This window comes from Alexandromys fortis, unplaced genomic scaffold (assembly GCF_014885135.2).
Source record: "Alexandromys fortis isolate MF-2015 unplaced genomic scaffold, M_Fortis_MF-2015_v1.1 scaffold_162, whole genome shotgun sequence".
Lineage (NCBI taxonomy): Eukaryota > Metazoa > Chordata > Mammalia > Rodentia > Cricetidae > Alexandromys > Alexandromys fortis.
Window position 1 is genome coordinate 1275920 of NW_026068033.1, and position 23947 is coordinate 1299866.

At 47.9% G+C, this 23947-nt stretch overlaps 1 protein-coding gene across 2 annotated transcripts in view; it reads right to left on the reverse strand.

The window, feature by feature from the left end:
- Positions 1 to 19047, reverse strand: part of Urb1 (URB1 ribosome biogenesis homolog) — a 59346-nt gene extending 40299 nt beyond the window's left edge. Inside the window, exons 1-10 of one of the 2 annotated variants that reach the window (XM_050164798.1) lie at positions 18873 to 19047; positions 15253 to 15392; positions 14159 to 14310; positions 13108 to 13240; positions 9587 to 9683; positions 7153 to 7238; positions 5932 to 6066; positions 5276 to 5400; positions 2541 to 2736; positions 990 to 1127 (exon numbers count right to left, since the gene is read on the reverse strand). In XM_050164798.1, coding sequence (XP_050020755.1) covers positions 990 to 1127; positions 2541 to 2736; positions 5276 to 5400; positions 5932 to 6066; positions 7153 to 7238; positions 9587 to 9683; positions 13108 to 13240; positions 14159 to 14310; positions 15253 to 15392; positions 18873 to 18990 — 1320 coding nt within the window. In that variant the 5' untranslated portion in view covers positions 18991 to 19047. Of the gene's footprint in view, positions 1 to 989; positions 1128 to 2540; positions 2737 to 5275; positions 5401 to 5931; positions 6067 to 7152; positions 7239 to 9586; positions 9684 to 13107; positions 13241 to 14158; positions 14311 to 15252; positions 15393 to 18872 lie in introns of those variants that run through there. The other variant, XM_050164799.1, reaches the window with a different exon arrangement.
- Between the last annotated feature and the right edge of the window lie 4900 nt (positions 19048 to 23947).

The following is a 23947-nucleotide window of genomic DNA, read 5'->3' on the forward strand; positions in this document are numbered from 1 at the left end:
TTCTGATGAGAAGCCAAGGACAATGGCATGGGGTTTTGATCCTACTTCATGTTCCGGCTTGGTGGGAGCCTAGCCTTGGACGTTCACCTTCCTAGACATGGACGGAGGGGGGAGGACCTTGGACTTTCCACAGGGCAGGGAACCATGACTGCTCTTTGGATAGGAGAGGGGGGGTGAGAGGAGTGGGGGGAGGGCGAGAAGAGAGGGGGGAGGGGGAGAAGATTGGGGGGAAGGGGAGGGAAATGGGAGGCTGGGAGGAGGCGGAAACTTTTTTTTCTTATTCTCAATAAAAAAAAGAAAAAGAAAAAAAATAAATTATACCAATGATTATTAAAAAAAAAAAAGAATGATTGTGTATCATATATTATTGTAACAAGAGAAGGAATGGTAGGCAAGTTCAAATTGTCTTGAGAACTAAACAGGGATGAGAAGCCATGAGTTGAGAAGTTAACTAATTTGGCATTGCATAGACTGTTTTCTGGAGAAAATAAGAAAACAATAAAGTTTCTTTAAATTTTGAAAAAAAAAAAAAGAAACTTCCCACACCCACACGGGACTACAGACGTGTGTGTGGAGGGATGGAGTCCTCACAGTACACTGAAACAGGGACGAGGACACCATGCTAGTCACCTCTGGAAGGAATGCTAACCGCAAGTGAATGGATCTGCCCCTCACAGGTGACTTCAAACTAAAACCCTGTCTGACAAAACAGTCAAATGCGGTCAGCAGAGGGCTCTGCAAGAGAAAGCTGGTGTTTGTGTCTGTGTGTAACTTACCTTTGTTTTTATGTGTGTGAATGTTTTGCCTGCACGTATATTTGTCTGTGCACCCCGTGTGTGCAATGCTAGCAGAGGCCAGAAGGTGTCAGATCTCCTGAAACTGGAGTCACAGATAGTTGTGAGCCACCATGTGCAAAGACCAGACTTGGGTCCTCTGGAAAAGCAGCCAGTGCCCTTCCATCAGCCCATCTCTCTCTCCCTGTGACTTACATTTAATGCCTGAGTGAACATGACCTTATTGCACACCAGAGGCACTGTGGTCACCATCACCATCGCAAGGAGTCTTGGTAAGGGGATAAACTCTCTGGTCCAAAAGGCCTGGGAAATCTCTGGCTGGGCCTCATAGATCTGAAAGAGGGAAGAAAGAGAGTGGGTTATGAATGGAAGAAAGTACTGACTGTAAGAACCCAAGATCCACTCACACACTGTACACAGCTATCAGAACAAGGGCTTCCAGTGTCAGCCTGACGAACCACACCATCCTCCCCCCCCCCCTTTTTTCAAGACAGGGTTTCTCTGTGTGTATTCCTGGCTGTCCTAGAACTGGCTCTGTAAACCAGGCTGGCTTTGAACTCACAGAGATCCAACTGCTTCTGGCTCCTAAGTGCTAGGATTAAAGGTGTGAGCCAGCATTGCTCTGTTAATCACACTGTCCTTTTAAAGCTCCACAAAAATCCTTCAAAGAGAGATATTACATACATACAAATGTGTTATGGTATCGAAGCTGGACCCCAGTGGGATTACCAGCCACACAGTAAGCAAGCCGCATCATAAGGACTCAAGCCAGGCTATAAAACCCCACAAGTGCCCCTTCAGCAGCATGGGGCTACACAGTGTCAGAAGTAGCTCTTAGGGTAGATGCTGGCCACAGGGCAGCTTCCCCAAGGTGAGTGCTTCTCATGGGATTCTGCAGAGGCCTGCACACATAGGTTCTCTGAGAAAACCAGGAAATATATGAGTAAAACAGCTGGTTTTACAGATAATGCCAGGACCAAACGGAGACACAGCAATCAATCATGGGACTTTCCCCGACCAGGAAGACCATAAATCAGAGAGAAAGTTTATTTAGCCACACCAGGTGTCACTACTATTGATTGTTTTGATTGACCTGAAAATTCAAAATCCACAGGTCTTTGAACGTCAACATTAGTGCTGAAGTGTCATTTCTTACAGCATTTCAACCTTCAGATTTCTAGAGATGCCTCAGAGAGTAAGAGTACTTGGTGCACAAGTACACAGACCTGTAGTTCAATGCCCCAGAACCCACATAGACACCAGGCATGATTGCGTAGGTACCTGCCACCCCAGTGCTGCGTGTGGGAAGACACAGGAGGGTCCCTGGGCCTGCGAAGACCTTGCAGAGGTGACACAAAGATTACAAAACCTACCCCACCCCCACCAAGCATTCAAGAATGGCCGTGTGATCTAGAGCTGTGCCGGCAGAGGAGTGGGGCTGGGAAGGGATTAGTCCGCACCACTCTAACACTTCACTCCCTGCGAGTCCTACAGTCCTCTTCCGACTCCACAGACACAGCCCAACTCCCAGTCAGAAAGGAGCTCAAGCGTGTCAAAAGGAGAATCCCAAGTACAGCTACTGAGAAGCCGATGCTACCAGAGGACAAGGCCACCAAATTCTAGGTCTAAAGAGCCCCTTGTCCCTGAGACAGGGCTTCACTGCACATCCCAACAGACCGGCATGCACACTGGCCCCGACTCCCAGATGCTGCCCTACGCAGGTAACGGCTGTGCTGTGCTCTGTACCTTGTTCAGCAGCTTCACATTGTTTAGCCAAGTGGACTGCACTCTTGGGAGAAAGGAAAAGGTGACTTCCTTGAAGTATCTTGTCAGCAGGTCGGGGCACACCTTCAGAATATTCACCACCAGACTGGCCACCAGCTCATCCCCAGCCGCAGTTTTCAAACTCAACAAGAAGTGCAAGAGTGTCAAGTTGCCTCCTCTGTTAGGAACAGGGACAAGGCCAGAGGGTCAGCAAGAGAAGTCGCTCTCAGGGACACAGCAGTCACGTAAGAGAGTGTACCTGATGGGGTATGACGTGGCCTGCAGGGGCTGAGCCCTAGGGAAGGAATCCCAAGGGGAAAGAGCCATGGTGTCCCCAGACAGACAAAGGCATCTTCAAGCACAAGATGAAGATGAGAGTGAAGCTGGGCCTGATAACATGCTGCTGAACACTGCTCAGGAGGCTCAAGGGGGGAGATCACTGTAAGCAGGCACGTTCTGCACCAGCCCGGCCAACAGACAAAAGCCCGCTGAGAGTAAACCTCAGTGGGGAAGCACCAGGCCCAGGATCTCTATGGCTGCAGCTTCAGAGTTACTACTTCAGAGCATGTAGACGCTCCAGGCTTTGTCACCTGCTCTCTAATTCAGGGCTCACCAGGGTTGCCACCCTAGGGCCTACCACCTGCCTTTAAAGTCTTACTGACAGTGACAACCTTGCTCTTCACCTGTGGGCACTTCAGTCCGCAGTGGCAGTGTGGGGTAGGCAGCTTTGACCCTTACAGAGAAGGCTGCACCCTTACTCTATGCTGGAACCTTGTTGGCTGACCACCGAGTGTACGGCACCACCATCCTAGGCAATGACAGCCTCTGCTCTGACCATTTCTCGCCCATCAGACTAGGACCAGAGAAATAACTATTCATGGCTGTGAGAAGTCACAGAAGCCTTGGCCGGGACGATGACAGTGACAACAGAGGGGCTAGGTGAGCAAGGGTTACCAGAAGAAATGAGGGGATGAATCCCATGACTGCTGGGCCACCTTGCCTTTAATTCCTCAATTCTCCCCATTTCCAACCAGCACAGTGCTCCCTCCCCAACCCTTAAATAAAAACACTGCCGATAGTTTCAAAAGTCCCACATTAACTGCACCTGTTTGCAGCAGCACAGTTAAGAGAGGGGAAATGCTGGGTGTGTGTAACCAGTTTCTAATGGTTGTAACATTGTGTTGGATTCTAGTCTCTTTAAGCTGCATTTTAACAGAAAAATGAGTTCATTCTGATGAGAAAAAAAGCTACTATTAAGTTTTTCTAAAGTTAGGGCTAGAGATACAGCTCAGAGGTAGAGCACCTGCCCAGAATGCTCAAAGCCCTAGCTTGAGTCCCAGCACACAGAAAAAATATTAAAAAGTAAGAGAAATGTAATAAATTAAATCAAAATAATCTCAAAACAAATCCAGAGTCACAGGACTTTCCCACCATGTACCATGCTGAAGGAGTCAATTATGTCCCTTCAGTCACTGCAAGTTACAAGTGACTGAACTCTCGTGTGTGTGTGTGTGTGTGTGTGTGTGTGTGTGTTTATTTTTATTCATTTAATTTTAATTTTATGCACGAGTGTTCTGCATGTATGCTGCAGGCCAGGAGAGGGCACCAGATCTTATTACAGATGGTTGTGAGTCACCATGTGGTTGCTGGGAACTGTCCTCAGGCCCTCTGGAGGAGCAGCCAGTGTTCTTAATCGCTGAGCCATCTCCCCAGCCCGTATGTGTTTGTTTTTTGAGACAAAGTCTCTCTATAATATAGCTCTGCCTGTCTTGGAACTCACTATGGAGACCAGGCTGGCCTTGAACTCACAAAGCTCCAACAGCCTTCCAAAGGCTGGGATTAAAGGTGTGTAACACCACACCCAGCCTGAATTCATAAAGAAATGCTCCTCAGTCAAGAAGAGGAGAAGATATTACTAAGGAAGCCAGGTGGTAGGAGGCAGAGACAGGCGGATCTCTGAGTTCCGGACAGGCTCCAAAGCTACACTGAAAAACCCTGTCTTGAAAAAAAAAAATAGAAAACACACTCAACCTTTTACCAGTGAATGAAGACGGGGCAGATTGATTGTTTGCCTTGTTAAAGAAAAGAAAAAATATATATAGCTATTGCCAACAAAAACACATTCAAAAGAATTAATACCATTAGATTTGGACCTCATTTCCTTACTGATAAAATCTCATAACTGTGAATTAGGAAATAGACAAAAACGCCACTCTGCTGTCCTACCCACTGGCAGCATGTAGGAGGAGCAGGGCCTGTTCAGCTATGACATGGATCAGCTTTGGAATCTGCTGCTCACAGGACAAGTGCCTTGCCCTCTATGTGGCCCCCTTCCTCTTCAGCAAAGGTGGGGTAAAGCTCCAGGCTACTGTAAGGCCGTTGTCAGCAGGCTTCCCTTGCCTAAGAAGGCCCACTCTGGGGACTCTTCCTCAGATCCAGAAGCCACCATTGTCTTTAGTACACCCATGCATGCATATGCACTACCTTCCACTGTAAATGCTCCTTTTTCTGTGTGCCTAAATTGCTGTTGTGAGCACTCTGCCCCCTGATGGAGAGACTCTCTCTAGGTCTCCCACAGCAACCCCTAAAATAAATGTAATCGTGCTCATGATTCTGACTCCAAGCATCAGTGCCTCCTCTTAGCTGTTTCCAATGGACAGTCAGGATGTGCCGCTCTTTAAGGAACACACACAGGCTCACACGGCAATGTATTTTACCTGCCAGAAGTTCCCAACGAGGCGTCATAAAAACTAATCCCATGCTTTCGAGAACAACAGAGATCTATCAGGAAGTTATGAACGAGGTCCCTCACCATGGCTTTCCCCGCCTCTTCAGCAGACACCTAGAAGGTTTAACAAACTATCAATTCCAAAGTCCTAGCTACAGAATAAAAACAGGGCAGTGTCACCAGATGACAACTAAGAGCTATTTTAAAACAAATGCTTGAGGTCAGTTTAAAATGCAAGCAAGTAACCAAGGTTGCACTGATCACCATGAAACAATACTCTTAAGAGGGCTGAGCTTAAACTTGTATTCTTAAAGTTAAAAATGAAGTCCTCTAAGCCTACTAGGCAGGCACCACAGGGCCACCCAGAATGTCACTCAGCAGGAGATAACTATTTTCTCATTAAAAACAAAAGAAGGTTTATGCTCATTGCTCCAAGACTAGAATAAATACCTCGTAAATTGTGTCATATATTTGTACCACATATCATAATAGTTAGCAAAGAACTAACACTAATTTACCTATCTAGCCAAAAGTCAAAGGGAACAGATCAGAAGGGAGTTCTTTAGAGGCCTGCAGTAGTTGGGATGCTTCCTCCTCCTGATTGTGAGGGTCACACAAAGATAAAGACAAGCAAACCCAGATTACCTCACTGCTTTCTGGGTTTTCAGGGAGGACATCTGTGATCCCATTCCAGTTGTAGAGAGCGGCGATGTGGTTCAGAAGCTGCCCAGTAAAGAAGCGCACCTTCTGGGTCTTCGTGATGTTTTTATTGTGAATGACCTGGAAGCAGCACAAAGAGAAAGAAAAAGAAAGTCAATAACTTTTACAACACTGTTCACTGTTTTCTATTATCATAAAAGTATGCATACCAAGGGGAGACGAATTATTACCAAAGGAGAAAGAAAGAAAGAAAGAGAGAGAGAGAGAGAGAGAGAGAGAGAGAGAGAGAGAGAGAAAGAAAGAACAGAAAGAGAAAAATTTGCCAACATCTCCAAATATCTTAGACTACCACTTACCATTTTGGTGTTTCCTTTTAGCCCCGCCCACCTATACCCACAATGCACGTGTGTGCTGATTATCTTTTTTGCCTGAGGTCATGTTTATTTTTGGTTTGGGTGTCTCCTTTATTTACATGGTTTATCTTTTCCCACATCATTCAAAACTGCCTTGTTTTGGAGGGTTTATCACGGCTCCCTGTGGTGGTTGTATCAGTGGTCCCACACTCGGCTACCCTCACAAAGCCATGACAAGCATCCTGCTAAACAATTTTCACCACATCTCTGTCTAGGGAGCAGGCACTGCTTCTTACAAAGAGGACCCCATTCAGGACCTCTGCCCCACCCAGAGTTACCCCAAATCCCTGTCACTGTGGTCCAGGAACAAGTATTCCAAATGTATCCTTGGGTGGTACTGATGCAAAATCCAACTGTAGGTTCAGGTGTAAGCAGGTTTCTCAAGCCCCACTCTGGGAGATGTACTGTAGGATGTCCCATAGTGACAATCAAAACTACCAACAGACATCTCCAAATGGTCTCCCCTTGGGGGAGAAGGAGTCAAACAGCCTTAGCTGAGAAACACTATGGCAAATACCACCTAATGCATTGTCCGTGCTTAGTAACCTTGGCTTCTGACTTTTCATTTTGGAGGGTCAGTTTTTTCACTGACCACTGAAAATATCTCTATATAAAAGTCTCTATATAAAAGTCCTGATCCTTTCACCACATTTAAAAATGTCTCTTAAGACACCTGAAACAGGCAGACTATGCAGCACAACTCCAGTGAGCTCGGGCAGACGTGTAAATAGCATCATTTACATTTACAGGCCTTCTCTAGGCCTTCTCAAAGGCAACCAAGATGGACACATACCTTTGTTTTCAGTGTAGACAACAACATGTTGATGGTAGAAATCTTATCCTCCTTTATGCCTGAGCTAAAAATACAGGGGATAAATTCTAAAAACAAAAGTTGCAAAGAATTAAACACCGGGGTGCTTTGAAATGAGGAGCAAACAACACCACACCTGGTTCCAGTTCTGTACTAATTACACAAGTTTTCAAGAGCAAACCTGCTCCGTGGCCCAGGGTAAAATGACCGCAGGACTTGCAGGATGCTTGGTACTGGCCCAGCCACATTTAATGCTTTCTTACACGAAGCAAAGGCAACTCGGTCCTATCTGGGAGAGGACCCCGTGACACAGTCCTTGGGAACCCCTCTCTCTTAAGCAAGCTCAGGGATGCTTAAGACGGCCATCATTTTTGAGGCTGCTGGGGTGGGAAGTAGTTTGTTTGCCTTTCACTTTGACGAGCCCTTTTCCGAGATTACAACTGATCCACACCCGCCTAAAACAACACACAATTTCTACAACAGAAAACGCATCTTTTTTTGTTTGTTTTGTTTTGTTTTAAGCCAAACCAATGTTTCAAGTTAATCATGACCCTCTAACTCAACCTCAACACTGTGATAGCCTAGTTGACTGTTGGTTTCTGCTGGGTCCATAGTCTCTGTCCAGTGTTCATGAAATGCTATTCTACACTCAGCCACCTGTCACTCAAACACTGACATCTGTGTGTATTTTCTACCTGACAACCAGTACTCAATTTGCTCACCTCCTCCCTTGCTAATGGACAGCCAGGAGACCAATCCCTAACCAATCCTCTACTCACATCCTTAATTATTTCCTTGGACAACTGACTAAACACAGAATTGCTGCATCACACGTCTTTAAAGCCTCAATGCACAAGGCCCACTGTCCTGAACAAGCTATCTGTTGGCGGTGTATATGGGCACGTGCTCATCCTTTAGCGAGGCCAGGCGGATGAGATGGTCCACAGGGGAGCCCTAACAGCCGCAGCCTAACCCTGAGCTAGTTCCCGGGGAGAGCAGGGGAACTGAGGCTCTACGATGGTCAGTTCTCACTGTGACCCTGACTAGATTTCAAATTGCCATGAAAACAAACCTTGTGCACATCTAGGAAGGTGCTTCCAGAAGTTTAATTCAAGAGGGAAGGCCACCCTGTATGTCAACAATATGGGCTGGGTTCCCTGACTAAATAGAAAGGAGAAAGTGAGCTGAGCATCAGCATTCATCTCTCTCTGCTTCCTGACCATGGATTTAATGTCACCAGCTGCCTCAAGCTCCTGCATGCCTTCCCTGCCACCAAAGACTATTCCCCCCCAAAACACAAGCCAGAACAAAGCCCTCCGGCCTTCAGCTGCTTCTGTTGGGTACTCCGCCACAGAAACAAGGAAAGTCACTAATGCAGACCCTAGGCAAATTAGTAGATCTCCTCCCATAATGCTCTGCCACAAGACAGCGGAGCCATCACACAGCCCAGGCTAACCACAGACAGTCCGGCCTCCACTCCTACCCTCACCTGCTGCGTGAAGCTCAGATCCCTGTCCTGGGGAGACAGAAGGACTGGTCAGCAGACACTTAGGCTGTAGCACACCGAGGACTCTTCCAAGGTCTCAGCCCGGTGTTCAGCCAGGACATGAGGGTCTGACTAGAACTCTGACTGAGCAACTGCCATGTGCTACCCCAGGGCAGTCACCATCCTTCTGAAATGCTTACTACGACACTAATGTTCCGAATACGCTCTAACAAGGTTGCACAAAGGAAGCCGTCATCAGAAGCTGGTCAAACTGGAGTTCCCTGGTGCCTTGATATTCTGATAGCATGGAGTGCAGTCATTGAAGAAATTAAATTTGTCTATCTATGTTACTTATGATGATGCAGGGAATCAAACTCCTTGTACATGCTAAGGAAGTGCTATACCACTGAGCTATATCCCAACCCCTTACACTTCATTTTAAAAATGCAATTACTGGGAGTGGAGAGATGGCTCAGTGGTTAAGAACACAAGCTTCTCCCCCAAAGGACCCAGGTTTGATTCCCAGCACCCACATTAGCAGATGAAAACTGTTTCTAACTCCAGATCTGCCGTCTGCAGGCAGCACATGTGCGTGGTGTGTACATCCACACAGGGAAAACACCCATACACATAAAAACAGATAAATACAAGACCTTAAAGCTGCAGGTGCTAAGGAAGTCAGGCAATCAGGCCATGGTTCTGTGCGTCCTCTCCTCACCTGCCTCGGGCTGTGCCCAGCACTCTGACAGCCTCAAAGGCCACCAACCAGTGGTATCAACACACAACTGCTCAAAGCCTTCCCACAAACACGACCTCTGAGCACTGCAGTGCAGACCGCAGCTACCAAGGCTGCAGATTCTTTTGGCAGAAACCACTTGCAGTGGGCTCTTCTGAACTCCAAGCTTTCAGAGCGCGGAGAAGGACGCCCACCTTTCAGTTCCAGCACTTGCCCGATGGTGTTGTCATCGCCCGCAATGAGGAAGGAGAGGGCGAACTGGATGTAGGCCAGCCGGACGTCATGCACTCCCTGGAGGACAAAGGAGACTCATGTCACATGCAGCCCCCAGAGACAGGGACACAGAGGCACGCTCACCTTCCAGATTAGTATCGCCGGCCTCGTGGTCTCGGATTCCTCGTTCTTTATGAGAAGTTAACTTTCTTTGCATTTCCCCAACCCCTTAAGTCTTCTCTGCCTTTGCCTCTTTTTAGAGTCCATTTTCTATATAAAAGTATGACTGAAACCAGTCGTGCCCCTTCCCTGACTTATGACATAAATTTCTTTAGTTCACTCTAGGATAGGGCCAAAGATCCTTAGGCCTGCTGGGATCCATTCCCTCTTGCTTGCTAATGAAAACAATCTATTGTGTTTTCAAAAAGCCAGAGATAATGGAGACATGGTGCTGCTTTTGATGAAAAGCCAGCGTGGTGATATCTGGTTTTTATTAAATATTGTAAATAAGTTACTAAATCACAGTAAAGACTAAAGCACAGATGCTTCATGTTATAAACCCTTGGATGGCCCACAGGCATCGGCATGACCCAGGGAGGCAGGACACAAAGACCAAGACAGTGAGGACAGAGCAGCTGCATAAGGCTCCCAAGAAGTCAGTGACCAGGCTGAGGGCAACACCGACACACAGCAGACAGGAGGTATTGACCTTCTATATCCTCGAGGGTCCTAAGGCTGCAGGCTTTCCTGAGCGTGGCAGACTGGACCTGCATTTGTCTCTATTGTTCTGTTTACTTGTAGGATGTGATCAGCTTTCCCCACAGTCTTGTTGTTAAGATACATTCATGTCTCAGCACAAGAAGAGAAGGCACAGGTTTCCACAGCTGCTCTAGCACTGGAACGTGTACCAAGAGCCTCCACCACTTAAACTGAAAACTGTTTCAGTCCCAAATTACTCCAAGGTGCCTTGATGCATTACCAGGAGATCTTCCTGGCCAACTTAGCAGCAACAGAAGAGGTAGTAGCAGTCACTGTGATGGTGGTGGGGACAATGACAATGTATACTGAGCACCTGCTCCATGCATGCCAGGTACTGTGGCAAACACTGAATCACTGTCATCTCATCCAGCGCTCAACACCAGCCAAGGGGGAGCATGGACACTGTGCAAATGAGTTAGGAAAGCATCAGCATCCGCATCAACATCAGCAGCAGCATCCACTGAAGCACCGAGAGTCAGGGCCCTGGGATCCCAGTTTATTGTCATTGAGATTTTTCTGAACTGTGGATATAAGCAGAGTTGGACTAGATCTTCCTGTGATTCCTCTAACAAAGAATTTCTAAATGAAAAGAATCTGGTTACCACCTGTTGGTTCCCATCCTATACCCCAACTAATCTCAAATCCTACACTGTACAGAAACTAGCCTGACAAATCTCAGAGACACGGATGTCTACCTCCCCAGGCTGGCCACTGTCAATCCTTCACCAATCTCCACCAACCCTCCAGAGGCATCCCTTTCCCACGGAAAGACAGCCCATGCCTACTCCTCGTTCCCACCCCATGACCTCACAGGGCTGTCACCCCAGAAAGGAATGAAATTCTCTACTCCTGAAACACTTTCTAAAATAGACTGAAACGCTGGCAAAGCCGCTCTCTGGCACAGGCTTTACCAATGCTCTCACTGGCTGGGTGAACAGGGCCCTGATCTGTTTCTTCAGGAACACTGAAACATACCTTACAAACCAAAATGACTCTCCATCTCCAACCACAGATAAAGAAGGGGAAAGTCGGGTGTTTAAGGTGTTTAAAGATGTTCAACAAATCTACCAGCCAAATACAACAAACAAATGGATCTTGTTTAGATCCAGTTGGAACCAAGAAGTATAAAAAGTTTTTTTAAGCTAGGAAGACCCAGACTAAACTGGGTGTTCACGGTAAGAAATTATTAATGGTGGCAGTGCCATAATGGCATTGTGGCTTTGTTTTCAAACAGACCTTTTTCTGCTAAGAGTGCATGCTGAAATATTTATACTGAGATATGATTCACGTCTGGAATTTGCTATAAAAGTCAACTGACAAGGCGGGGTGCTAAGTGGGTAAAGGCGCTGGCACCAGCTAAGGCTGGGACACAGGCTTCCTGTGCTGCTCTATTTTTAAAGCCCCTTGACGTCCGGAGTCACTGACCACATATACAGAGCTCCTGCGGTAGCCTGTGCAAATCACACAACACAGCACAAGAACTTTCAATGTGACAGCTTCCATTTTACAGGTCCTAGTGGTAAAATAGCCCACCCTGAGAGCCGGAGGTGGACCAGCTGCTGCAGTGGGGTTTGGGAGGGTAGCCTGAGCTGGGCTTTTCCCTGTCATCCAGGCTGTCTGGGTGGCCCCTCTACGCCAGTCTACTTTACTTAGCTTGGATAACTAAATCGGAGGGGGGGGGGGGGGAGGAGAATAGATTATCTGATGGATAATCACTGCTAGGCTTACTGCCAGATAAGACCAAAGAACTTCAACATTTGCCTTACTGTGTAAACAGCAAACACTCTTTTCATTATAAATGCATTTCATGTCCAAAGCCCTTGCCCACTGATGAGAATCTGTTGACATGCTAATAAAGCACAGGGTCTAAGAGACACTAAGACCTGGACTTTTCTTCCCTCAGACACTGCCTGACGTATAATGTCATAAAACCCTCAATACTAGGCTAGTCTCCTAGAGCCATAAAAATGTGGCATTATTATTAACCCTTCGGTTTACCTTCTAACAATTAAGAAATGCAATCCCCAGGCATACTGGGACAACTAGCTAGCATACCATTACATGGGAAATACAGAGCAACATAGTTCTCCAGCTCAACAAACGGGGTGGTATGTGTTCACTGTGCTCTTCTCGGGAGGAAGGGAGCACTTGGGCCTTGACCGTGCACACCACTGGCCACCATTAGGAGCCAATCTGGCAAGCAGGAACAGGTGCTACCAAGACCTGCAGCTGGCCCCTGTGCTGGAAACTTAATTTGGTCTTGGTTGGGTTTCCTTCCCCAGAGCTCTGTCAAACCCAAGTGATGCCTCTAGAGCTATGGCTGAACTCCCGCAGTGCTCCCGAAAACAGAGCATTCCTGCCCTCGTTCTCACTGGCACATGCAGCCTCTACCCATTACAAGAGTACCACAGAGCCCAGGGGTCCTCTGGGCTGAATTCTAAAGGATTTCCCTAGGGTGGACAGAAGACAAGAGGCCTGGGAGCTGGATAAACTCAGCTAGGGCAGAGCAAGGCTCTTCGAGTCACTCAGAAGAGAGGGTGCTTACAAACTGTTCTCTCAGCCCAGAGCCCTAAGCCACCAAGCCCACCTCGCCTCCTTAGGAAGGCCTGCATCTTCCCGGATGTCCCAACTGTTCAGGCTCTGTTGAGGCCTCTCTCTGAAGCTGGGTGGGGAAAGGTCTTTGTCAGGTGTAGAGACCAAGGGAAGGGAATTGTGGACAAGCATGACACTGGGAGATTCTCACCTTTGAATCTCTCTTGGTCACCAGGCTATACAAGGCTTTTTTATTCAAATCAAAACAGCTGCACACATCCCTGGCGGCTTCAGAACCCTGGGTCACCATGGCAGCCATCAGATCCAGGCAGGCTCGAGCCAACCTGCACAGGGACAGGAAACCAAGTGTGAGGAAGAGAGGCAAACACTATCAGGAAGCCCAGTGCACACCTGGCTTAGGAATTGCTACCCAAAACCAGGAAAAAGAAGGAAACACAAATGTTCTTTTCATTCGTAGTTTTTAAGCACAACAAAACTTTAAAAGGAATTTAAAAGCCAAGGAAAGATTCTAAAACAAAAATGAGGAAAAAAATGTCATTATTATTTGAGACAGTTTCACTATATATGTAGCTTTGACTGAAGGGGAACTCACTATGTAGAGACTAGGCTGGTCTTGAACTCACAGAGATCTGTTTGCCTCTGCTTCTTAAGTGCTGGGATTAAGGTATAAGCCATTATGCCCAATGCTAAAGATGAAAATTGTATTTCTCAAGTAATCATCAGTGACTGAGCAGACACATCTCAGTCACTGAGTTTTGAGGACACAAAGGACCACTTCAAAGAGGTATCTTGGCAGCCTTCTGCTCTAAGCTTGCCAGAAGTGGTGGCTCCATACAAGGTGATGCTCTAGACACTGGATCCTTCCCATACTTATGGGAAGAGGACAGTGCACAGATGTGGACCACTGTGTCAGCTGCACAGGTACTTGTCTACATGCAGACACTAAAGTGGGACATGGAGACAGAAAAGACCTAAGGTGGTCAGTGAAGACCACACAGACCTCTCCTCTGCAAAGTGCTGCGGAAGACAGAGCCCATGACCACCTGAGAGAAGAACCACCTAGGCAGGACAGGCGTGTCTGGGCTCCAGGGCAGTGAAGGAAGCCACAAGGCGGCTAGAGTAGAAAGGACACTTGATATGATGAGACAGCAACGGTCCCTGCTGGTCACTGGTGAAGGAGGGGCTGGAAAGACACGGTCCCCAAAGCCTCAGTAACAGCATATACACAGGCAGGCACCCACCTGTAACCAGAGGCATAGAGGGATTCACACAGGAGCTTCATATGGTTGTTCAGCAGCTTCTTCACGATGTTGGTGCCCACCACGTGGAAATGCGCAAGATCACTGGCTGTCCTCAACAGTATGGCCTCAAAAACCTGAAATATCAGCAGCACCTGCGAAGGCATAATCGAACACTATCGACCATTTCATTCTTGCTTACCAAGTTACAAAGCTAGGCCTTCCCCAGATCCTGAGCCGAAACAACAGGGAAGTGGACCAGAGTTGAACAGCCTCAGCCGCCATCTGTTTCTGAACCAGAAACAGAAAAGAGGCTGCTTAAAGCTTTACAAGCACAACATGAAAGAAAAGGACAAAACTCTATTGAGACTGAAACTCACCGCTCTGAGAACATTCAGTTCTCTAGACTGACAACAAGAGTCCTGAGATCAACAAGCTCAAAAATAGTTCCAATTTTCAACCTCTGTAAAATCAATTCCATGCGTGTTCTGAGTGTAGCAGGGCTTATTGCTAAAGCAAACCAAGCGCACTCTAAGAACCTGTAATCCTAGCTAGGGCTGGAGAGATGGCTCAGCAGTTGAATGCACTGGCTGTTCTTGCAGAAGATCTGGGTTCAGTTTCCAGCACCTAAATGACATCTCACACTCGTCTGCACTCTAGTTCCAAAAGATCTAACGCCCTCTTCTGGCCCCTGTGGCACTAAGCATGCATGTGGTGCACATACATACATACATACACACACACATACATACACACACACATACATACACACACACATACCCACATACATCACACACCCACATATAGATACACACGTACACACACATACATGCATGCATACATACATACATACATACAGGCAAAGCACTCATAGAAAAATAAATGAATAAATATTCTTAACAAACTGTAACCTTGACTTACGACATTCCTTATAAACGATTAAAGAAAAGCTGCTCTTTCGCTTTAAAATGATATCAAAGGCCACAGAGGCAAAGCACTGGGACTAGAGCTCACTTCCTAAAGCAAGCTGCTGTCACACTGCCAAGCTCAGTGCCACATACACCGGCCTCTGCATCACACAGGTGAGAAGCACCTACTTCACTCTCAGGCCGCTTCTCTCCACTCAGGAGCTGGAAAATCTCCGCACACTCCATGGAAATCTTGATGTAGCCCTCAACGACATCACACGTGGCTTCCTGTGGTAGCTCCTTGGCAGCAGAGACAAAGGCTTCCAAAGCTGAAGAAAGAGATAAGAGGCCAATGGGACATCTCCTCAGAAACCCTCACAGCCCCTACACTTTCCTTGTTCTGGGATCCCCACACCTAACGGACCTGAAGAGGCAGAGAACCCACTGAACTGAAGGGTCAGGTTAAGGCTGCAACTCCTACAAGATTATCTGAGGACAGGGCTCCTGAGAGACAAGGATGATTGGGGTCATCAGGTTGATGCCCCAATCCTATAGGACTGGCGTCCTACTGCTAAGAAGGAGGCACCAGAGAGATCCTCCTTGAAGAGGTGAGGTCATATGAGGACACGGAGAGAGGCCATTCTGTGCAATCCAGAAAGAGCTTCATGCACACGATCCTGAGTTCTTTCTACCCAGAAATGCAAACACATAAATGTTGTTCAGCATCTGGCATGCAGTCTTTGGTTATGGTAGCCCCTCGCAGATGAACCCAGGTGGACATCCTAAAAACACTCAAATGAGGGCAACATAGGAATGAAGCCAGTGGTGAGCAAACTCAGGCTGCAACCACGGCTCCAGCTCTAGAAGAGGAATTGGGTCTGCAGGTGAGGGTTATAAGCTGCATAGACAACGACATCTTTCTTATTGAACAGCAGGTCTATGTGGCTGATCCAAGTCATTCTGTAACATCCGGTCAGGTTTGAGGAGCAAGGAGCAAGTCCTTATACCACAAGCATACCAAGTGAGAACACAGCAGGCAAAAACTGAAATTTGACCCAAACACCTGGGCCCACATCCTAGAGCGGCAACCTTTAGCTTCACGGTGGGCAAGTCACTGAGCCCCGAGTTTTTGGTCCCTCATCTATGAAATGAGCAGGGATAAAGGCATACCTAACAGGGCTTATAAAGTATAAAGGGGATAATTCTGGTTCACATACAGTACAAAGTGAACCCTTCGAAGCCAGCAGCACTGAGGTGACCCGACAGCAATCCTCCCAGCTCAAACCTTTCCAAGCGCTCTGTCTAAGCAGTGCCGCTGCCCTGGGCACCTGCAGCAGACCAGTGAGGCAATAAGCAAGGGCCATGACATCCTCACGGAGGTGTCCCGTATCCTGGCGGCTCTACCCGCAGGTCCTAGAGCCACTCACTCACAATGCCGACGCCTCTTCCAGACAGCTGGAGTCCAAGGGCTGCCACTGCAGGGAGAACAGTTCTAACACCTTCTTAAAGAAACCCTTGCTCACACCCATCCTTCCACTTACTGTACGCTGAGCACTTACCATACCAGACCTGGGGTGAGCTGGTAAGCGAACCGCAAATGGCCTCCACCAAGGTGGTATATTGTGGACTGCATGGGTAGCTATAACGGCCCTACCAGTCCCTTAAGCAGGCATGTATTACAGAGTGAGAGCTATGAAGACAAGCAGGGGCAAGGCTGCAGAGTGTGATTCTGACCAAGGGCTAGGAAGGCATCTGCAAAGTAAGACCTCCTGATGATGAAAGAGTGAGCTGGGGGAACAAAGTGAGGATAGGCACAGCGGGACTGGGGCTGGGTGAGTGGGGAGGACGGCCTGAGATGAAGACAGGCAGACAGGCTAGATGGAATAGTAGCAATGGCTTTGGTTATTAACCTAGTGCAGTAGGATCGCACCAAAAGACGCCACGAGAGGAGTGACACAGAGCAACGGCTTTCAAAGAGCACCTCATGCGGCATGTGGAATGGGAGCTACGGAAAGAGCCCCAGCCTGGACAGCTCTGGCCACAAGCACAACAGAGACTAATGACCACGGAGGACGCTCTAGAGACACCCAGGAGGACCGCCAAGTGAAAGGATGGACTGGGCACAAGGAGGGATCTGGGAGGAACATTTAACCTTTAGCACACTTGTATTCACAGTGCGGCCTTCTCCGTCACCAGGGAAGGGCCGGCATCCTTAAGAGAACCAGATGTAAGCAGACCCTTTCTTGCTCTAGATCCTGACTACACTGATCATCACTTTAGCCCTAACCCTGGTCCACTGAGCAATCTCTGCAATGGGACCCCAAAGCTCCCCTCCATTGCACAAAAGGGCATAAAGGAAACACCCCTGACACCCACCCACCAATCCTATCCTTGGTAGCATTTCTATCACAGGAAGACAACAAGTACCAACAGGGAGGGAAAGGGGAAAATCTGAAACTAGATTCAAACAAAAACCTACAAATTCCCACATTTACCTAGACGTCAACGTTGCCACATCTTCCAATTACTTCCCTCCACCTACCGCCTGTCAAGCTAGCTGTCCCTCTGACGCCTGCTCAGATGGCATGCTGCTCTCTAGCTGGTCCCTGAGATGTAGACATATGCTTTTGAGTAACCAAGCTTGCTCTTTGCTCCTGCCACAAAGGCTCCTGTCCCCTACACCATTCTACAATCTGGGGCAGGCCTTCTATCTCACAGATGAAGGTCCCAGGCACCTTGGACACAACGCACGGCTGTCTACTCTGGAAGACTTGTGATTGCGTGACTATACTGACATCTGCTTTATCCACAATACCAAGACCCAGATCAAGGTTTTGTTCACCCATTTGATCTCTACCTCACAGACAACAGCTGCTAGGGCATGACCGATGCAAAGGTGGAATGCTGGATTCTGTGCTGAAAATAGCATCTTCTCCCAAGCAAACTACCAAGGGTGGGCACCAAAAGTTTAGAAATAAAAACTGTAAGTAAAAATTAGCTGAGAATCCTTTTTGAAACAGTCTCTCTGGATAGTGCTTCCTGAGTCCCTGGGCTATCAGTCAGCTTACTATTCTTCAGGACGTCAGCAGCCGCTCCCTGCCGGATGTCACTTGCACCAAGCTCCAATTCTGTTCCTGACCTACTAGCACTCCTAATGGAGGAAGTCAGGTGTACTTGGTTCGGAACTTCTTAGGCAGATCAGGCTAGCCTCGGACTCACAGAGAATCGGGTGCCTCTGCCTCCCTCTCCGAAGTGCTGAATTAAAGGCCTGCGCCACCAAGCCCTGTGGCATTATTTACCTGAGAGAAATATTTCATTAGCTTATTTTACCACAGCATTGACGTCTGAACAGCACAACATGCTTAACTCTGGTGTCCCTCATAACCACCGTGACACGGTTATAAGAAGTTGTGAAGTGTGGTCACCCTCTTCACCAAGTGAGAGCAAGGTACAGAATCCGGTCCGTCTCAGTCACGAGTCCGACCCTAGTCACTTGACAAGGAGCTGGAGGTCCTTGTGGGACTTGTCACACGTGACCCCCGCCGCTCTCTGGGCTGGCAGAGGTTAGGGGTGCCTAAGGGGTCAGCTACCGACAGCCCAGGGAGAGCAAGCTGTCCGGCTCAACTGCTCCGGGCTGACGCTCGCATGTGAACGACATCCCTTCCTCTGCTTTCCTGATCATCCCGGTCGACAGGATGGGGAGGCTGCCCGGGGTATGGCATAGCACGGACGCGCGGTCACCGGAACCCCCGTGTCCCCCGAACCGTGAGAGGTCTGTGGCTGGCTGTCCCCACGCCGGCCTCACTCACCAGGCCCTGGGCCCTGCGCGTCCCTCAGCTGGGTTTTGAACTGCACGCCCGTAAACTCCTCCACACGGGCTCGCTTGCCTCTGCCCGCGGGGGACGCCTTCCTCTTGGGGACCCCCATGGCCCAAACCGCCGGCCCTTGGACACCAGCACGCTCGCAAAACCCACGCGACCGGAAGCGCTGTCAGCAAGGAAGGGGCGGGACTGGAGGAAAAGCCGGAGCCTGAGTGGGAAAGCCTGTGGAAGGGGCGGTCTTAGGGTGGCGAAAGGCGGAAAGGGCGGAGCCTACTGGAGGGGGCGTGTAGGTAAAAAATAAATACCTGCAGGGCGGAGCCTGTTGGGGCAGAGTCTGGGAGCGAGGCGGGGCTTAGTGCTGGGGGCGGAGCCTGGAGGGCAGGGGTTCACCTGTGGCTCTCACCCTCTTGTCCCCGCAAACCGCGCTGTCTGAGCGGCAGTCTGGGCGGATCAAAGCGGTCCTTCTGTCCAGGCAGTGCTGTTGGGGCCCCTGAGCAGGGAGAACTCCCAGACCCTTGCCGAACGCCACCTCCCTGACGCCCAGAAAGAGCTCAGTTTTTTATCTCTGGGCTCCTTGATGGTGTCCCCTGAACAACTCCACAGGGTTAATATTTTGCAGTTTAAGCCCCTGCGTGTAGGCCGGGTGGTTCTCGAGGGCCCGGTGTCAAATGCACTTAGTGCTGAGAAGCCCTGGCTGGAGATTGTGAGCGCGCGGCTGTGCAGGCGCCCCTAACCCTGAATTCCAGTTTCTGTCACACCCCTAGCCAGATGGGCAGAGCTGGTAAGAGGTCACTACAAATAACCTCCATGGAAGCTCTCCTAGACTCCTGGGCTTACATATAGTCCTTCTTGTAGTGCCAGGGGTGGTCAAAGAAAATCAACATTTAAGAAAACTCTTTGGACAAAGTAGGGTGTCCACATCTCCGCTCCCTCACTAAAATGGAGACAGCAACAAGGCTCTCCCCAGTACTGGGCTGGAGAACAGGAAGTAACATAATGTTTAAAGACTCTGAGAGGGGAAGGGAGTAGCTACTTCTTGTTGTTGTAAACTGTTGATTTACAAGCCGCATTAAATGCTTGGACATAATGTGGAAAAGTAAAAATGAGTAAAAGCAGGCAGCTACATTTTGTTAAAAACAGATCATATCAATACCCAGATACGTATTTTAAACCCCGAACTAGCCTGTGACTTGGGCATTTTGATGGTTCCTGAAATTCTCTGGTATGCTCTTCTAGTCTGAGGAGACACTGCCTTGTGTTTTGGAAGCAAATATCTTTTTTTTTGTTTTGTTTTGTTTTGGGGTTTTCCCTGTAGCTTTGGAGCCTGTTCTGGAACTAGCTCTTATAGACCAGGCTGGCCTCAAACTCACAGAGATCCGCCTGCCTCTGCCTCCCGAGTACTGGGATTAAAGGCGTGCGCCACCACTGCCCAGCAGGAAGCAAATATCTTTTAAGCATCTGAGAATGTGGTCCCTTGTGGCTACTATGATTTCTGAGTTCCTAATAGAAAAAACTTTTGTGTTTAACTCTGAGCCTATGGCCTAGAAAGACTATTGCACCTGTGGAAATTCCTTGGTCACAGGCTCGTCAGAAAAATAAAGCTAACCAAAGTCATGTAACAATAAGAGAAGAGGATAAAGATGATTTGTAGCGGATTGTCCATGGGGATCCTCCTTACGATTAATTAACATTCATTGACAGTCACCAGGACCCCCGCAAAAAGAGCTGCGGGAAGAAGTAAGAAGCAGTCAAAAACCCCCGAGTTCAGTTTTTGTGACGCTGGGGGAAATCACCCTCTCTCTTTACTTATGTAATAAAGAATGAGAGTGGGCTGGTAAGACAACCTCAGTTCAAACCCCAGAACCCACATGCTGGAAAGAGAGACCCTCTTCCACAAGTTGTGTTCTTTTTTTTAATTAATTAATTTATTATATATACACTTTCTAGGACACGGTGCCAGATCTCATTGCAGGTGGTTGTGAGCCACCATGTGGTTGCTGGGAATTGAACTCAGGACCTCTGGAAGAGCAGCTAGTTCTCTTAACCTCTGGGCCATCTCTCCAACCCCCACAAGTTGTGTTCTGACCTCTATATGCATGCTGTGGTAAGTGCAAAACACACACAGAGACACACAGACATACAAAAACACACACACAGTATTTTTTAAAACCACAAGAATTCGGGAGACTGAGGAATTTACCGGTACAGCCAGCAGGCTGGCCCCAACTGCATAGATTCTCGCTACGTCCGACCTAGCCTTAGCTAACAAAGTACTTGATGGCAGAGAATGACTCAGACTTGCAGATGGGTGTTTAAGACTGGCTCAGAGGAATTTGCTAAGCCACCAAAGCCAGGTCTTTGATAGCTAGTCCAACGCCAAGTGCTCTAGCCAATAGTGAGTTAGCTTTCCAGGAAAAGCCCTGTCATTTGTCCCTGTGGTAATTGCTTTTATTGTGACAGTGACTACCTGGCAGGAACAAGGGAAGAGGGGTTTCTTTTGGCTAAGACCTTCAATGAACGTCAATTCACTATGGGAGGAAGGGCTCAGTGTTGGGGGCAGCTCGCCCACAGAGGTGGGGGGTGCTGCACAACTTTTTCTCACGTTGGAAGATCAGGAAACAGAAACCTATTTGGCTTCTGGACCGCACCCAGAGGTAGAATCACCTTCAAGGCCTGTTCCCAGGAACTCACTTCTGCCCGCGAGACTACAGTCTCAGGTTCTGCCTCCTCACTAGGGCCAGCAGCCGGAGACCAAATGCTCAAATACATAGACAGGGTTATTTCATACTCAAACAATCACAGTTGTCAAGGTTGCTCTGGTCTTTTGAAGGCTGAGCATCACTGCTCCAGGGCATTCCAGGTTGGTACCCACTTTAGAGCCTTTAAAGCCTCAGCCCGGCCTTTAGTGGCTCAAACCTTCACTTCACCCGGGCTCTTCTTGTCTGTTCTTCACTCTGTCTTTGTACCATCCTCCGGTTTTTGTTTGTTTGTTTCTTGTTTATTTTGTGGGAGTTTTTTGTCTTTATTACCTTTTGGTGACAGAAAATAATCTTTGTTAATGTGCACTAAACGTATGACACAAGTCCAATGTTCCATTTCCATTGCCTAGAACACGTACAGGTCCAATAAGTTCAATAAATATCTATACAGATACAAATATAAATGAGCCGGGTGGTGGTGGCGCACGCCTTTAATCCCAGCACTCGAGAGGCAGGCAGATCTCTGTGAGTTCAAGGCCAGCCTGGTCTACAAGAGCTAGTTCCAGGACAGGCTCCAAAGCTACAGAGAAACCCTGTCTTGAAAAAAAAAAAAAAAGAAAAAAGAAAAAAATATATATATACACACATGAGTCTGGCTTTTTTACCTTGGTTTAAATAAAAGGAGCTGCCCAACTAGAATCCATATCGAGTTCATTCTGAACTATGCTTGTCAGAGATGCAGGGGGTGAGGATTAGAGAGAGCGTCGTCGCCCACGGGAGGGTGTTTTTGTTTAGAAGTACAGGGACTCTGCCCCAGAGGTTCAAGCACGTTGGGCCAACCCTTTGCTAGGGGATCTACGGCCACAGCCCTGAGGTGAATTTCTCTTGACAGTTTGAATCGCATTCTTTCACTTTGATAGAAGCTCAGGGGCAGAGTTAGATTCTAGAAATCAGAGCCATGGAATTCCTTTCTCTGTTCTGATTCAAGTTCTGATATCTTCCATTGATATGTGTTGATGTTGATAGAAATTTTAGTGTAATATCCACTGAGATCAAGACAGCTTAATTACCTGGACAACGGTATATAAATAAAATGCTGCATTATTTCATAGGCAGTGTTCATGAACTCTAGTGAAGAACACAGTATGCCTGGGCCAGCAGGGGAAACAAGCATCTAGACCCTCAATTCAAGTCCACAAAAGGCCAACCTCCACCAATAGTGGCCACGGGCGTTGCTTTTTATAATCAGCCATAATAGATTCAAAAAAGTATGACACAGTCCACTACCCCACTCGGGGGTCACTAAGGGTGTAACACATCTGATAAAGTCAGTGAAAATCAGCAGTTCATACCAAGAGTCCAAAACACTGAGAACTCAAGATGGGAAGTTAAGAGGGCACATGGCAATTGTCTGAGCAGTGAAGCCATTGTGGCCATAAACTCCAGGGTATTTCATCATAGATATTTTCCTGAAATGACAGCAAACAGAGAGAGAGAAAGCAGAAACATAGAGTTTGTTGAATTTTTTTCCGTTCTGAGGAAGAAATGAAGAATAATAGAAAATATTCCTGTTATTCAATGTAGACCAAAGTGGCCACGTGAAGCTAGTGCTGATTTTAAAAGCACAGCCCTGTAGGTGAAGTTTGTCTTCTTGGATCTCCCCACCCCATCGTATTTGTTTTCTGTTGCCGTGATAAATATTCTCAACAAAGGCAACAGGGGAGCAAGGGGTTAATGTGACTTACATTTCCAGGTCACAGCCCATCACTGAAAGAGGCAAGAACTCAAATGAGAACTTGAAGAGGAAACCATGAAGGAGTGCTGTTTGCTGGCTCCATCATGGCTAGGGCTTCCTGAGCTATCCTGTACAGCCCAGGGCCATCTTCTAGAGATGGTGCCACCGGGGCTGGGCCACCAATGACAATGAAGAGAATTCCCCAAAAACCTCCCAGGGGCCAATTTGATCAAGGCAGTTTCTCAGTTGAGATTCTCTTCTCAGCTGACTCGAGGCTGTGTGCGTTGACAATGAAACCTTGCTAGGACACTGCTCACCCACGCAACTGTGCGCACAGACACACAGCATCTTCCTGATGCCCCCATCACCCGTGGTCTCAACGGACACAGCTTCCCCGGAACTGTTCTCCCTGGTGAACGTCTGTCCTTGGACTTGTTCCTATTTCCACCTCCCTCCTGAGGCTGCCATTGTTTCCTCCCTCCTCCAAAACGTCTTACCTTACAAAAATTCTCTGGACTAACCATCAGAAGGCAAGGACGACTGGTATGTTCACCATCAGGAATCGGAGAACAGTAAGACTTCAAAGCCTCTGCATGGTTATTTCCATATTTCAAAAGATAAGATTTGGA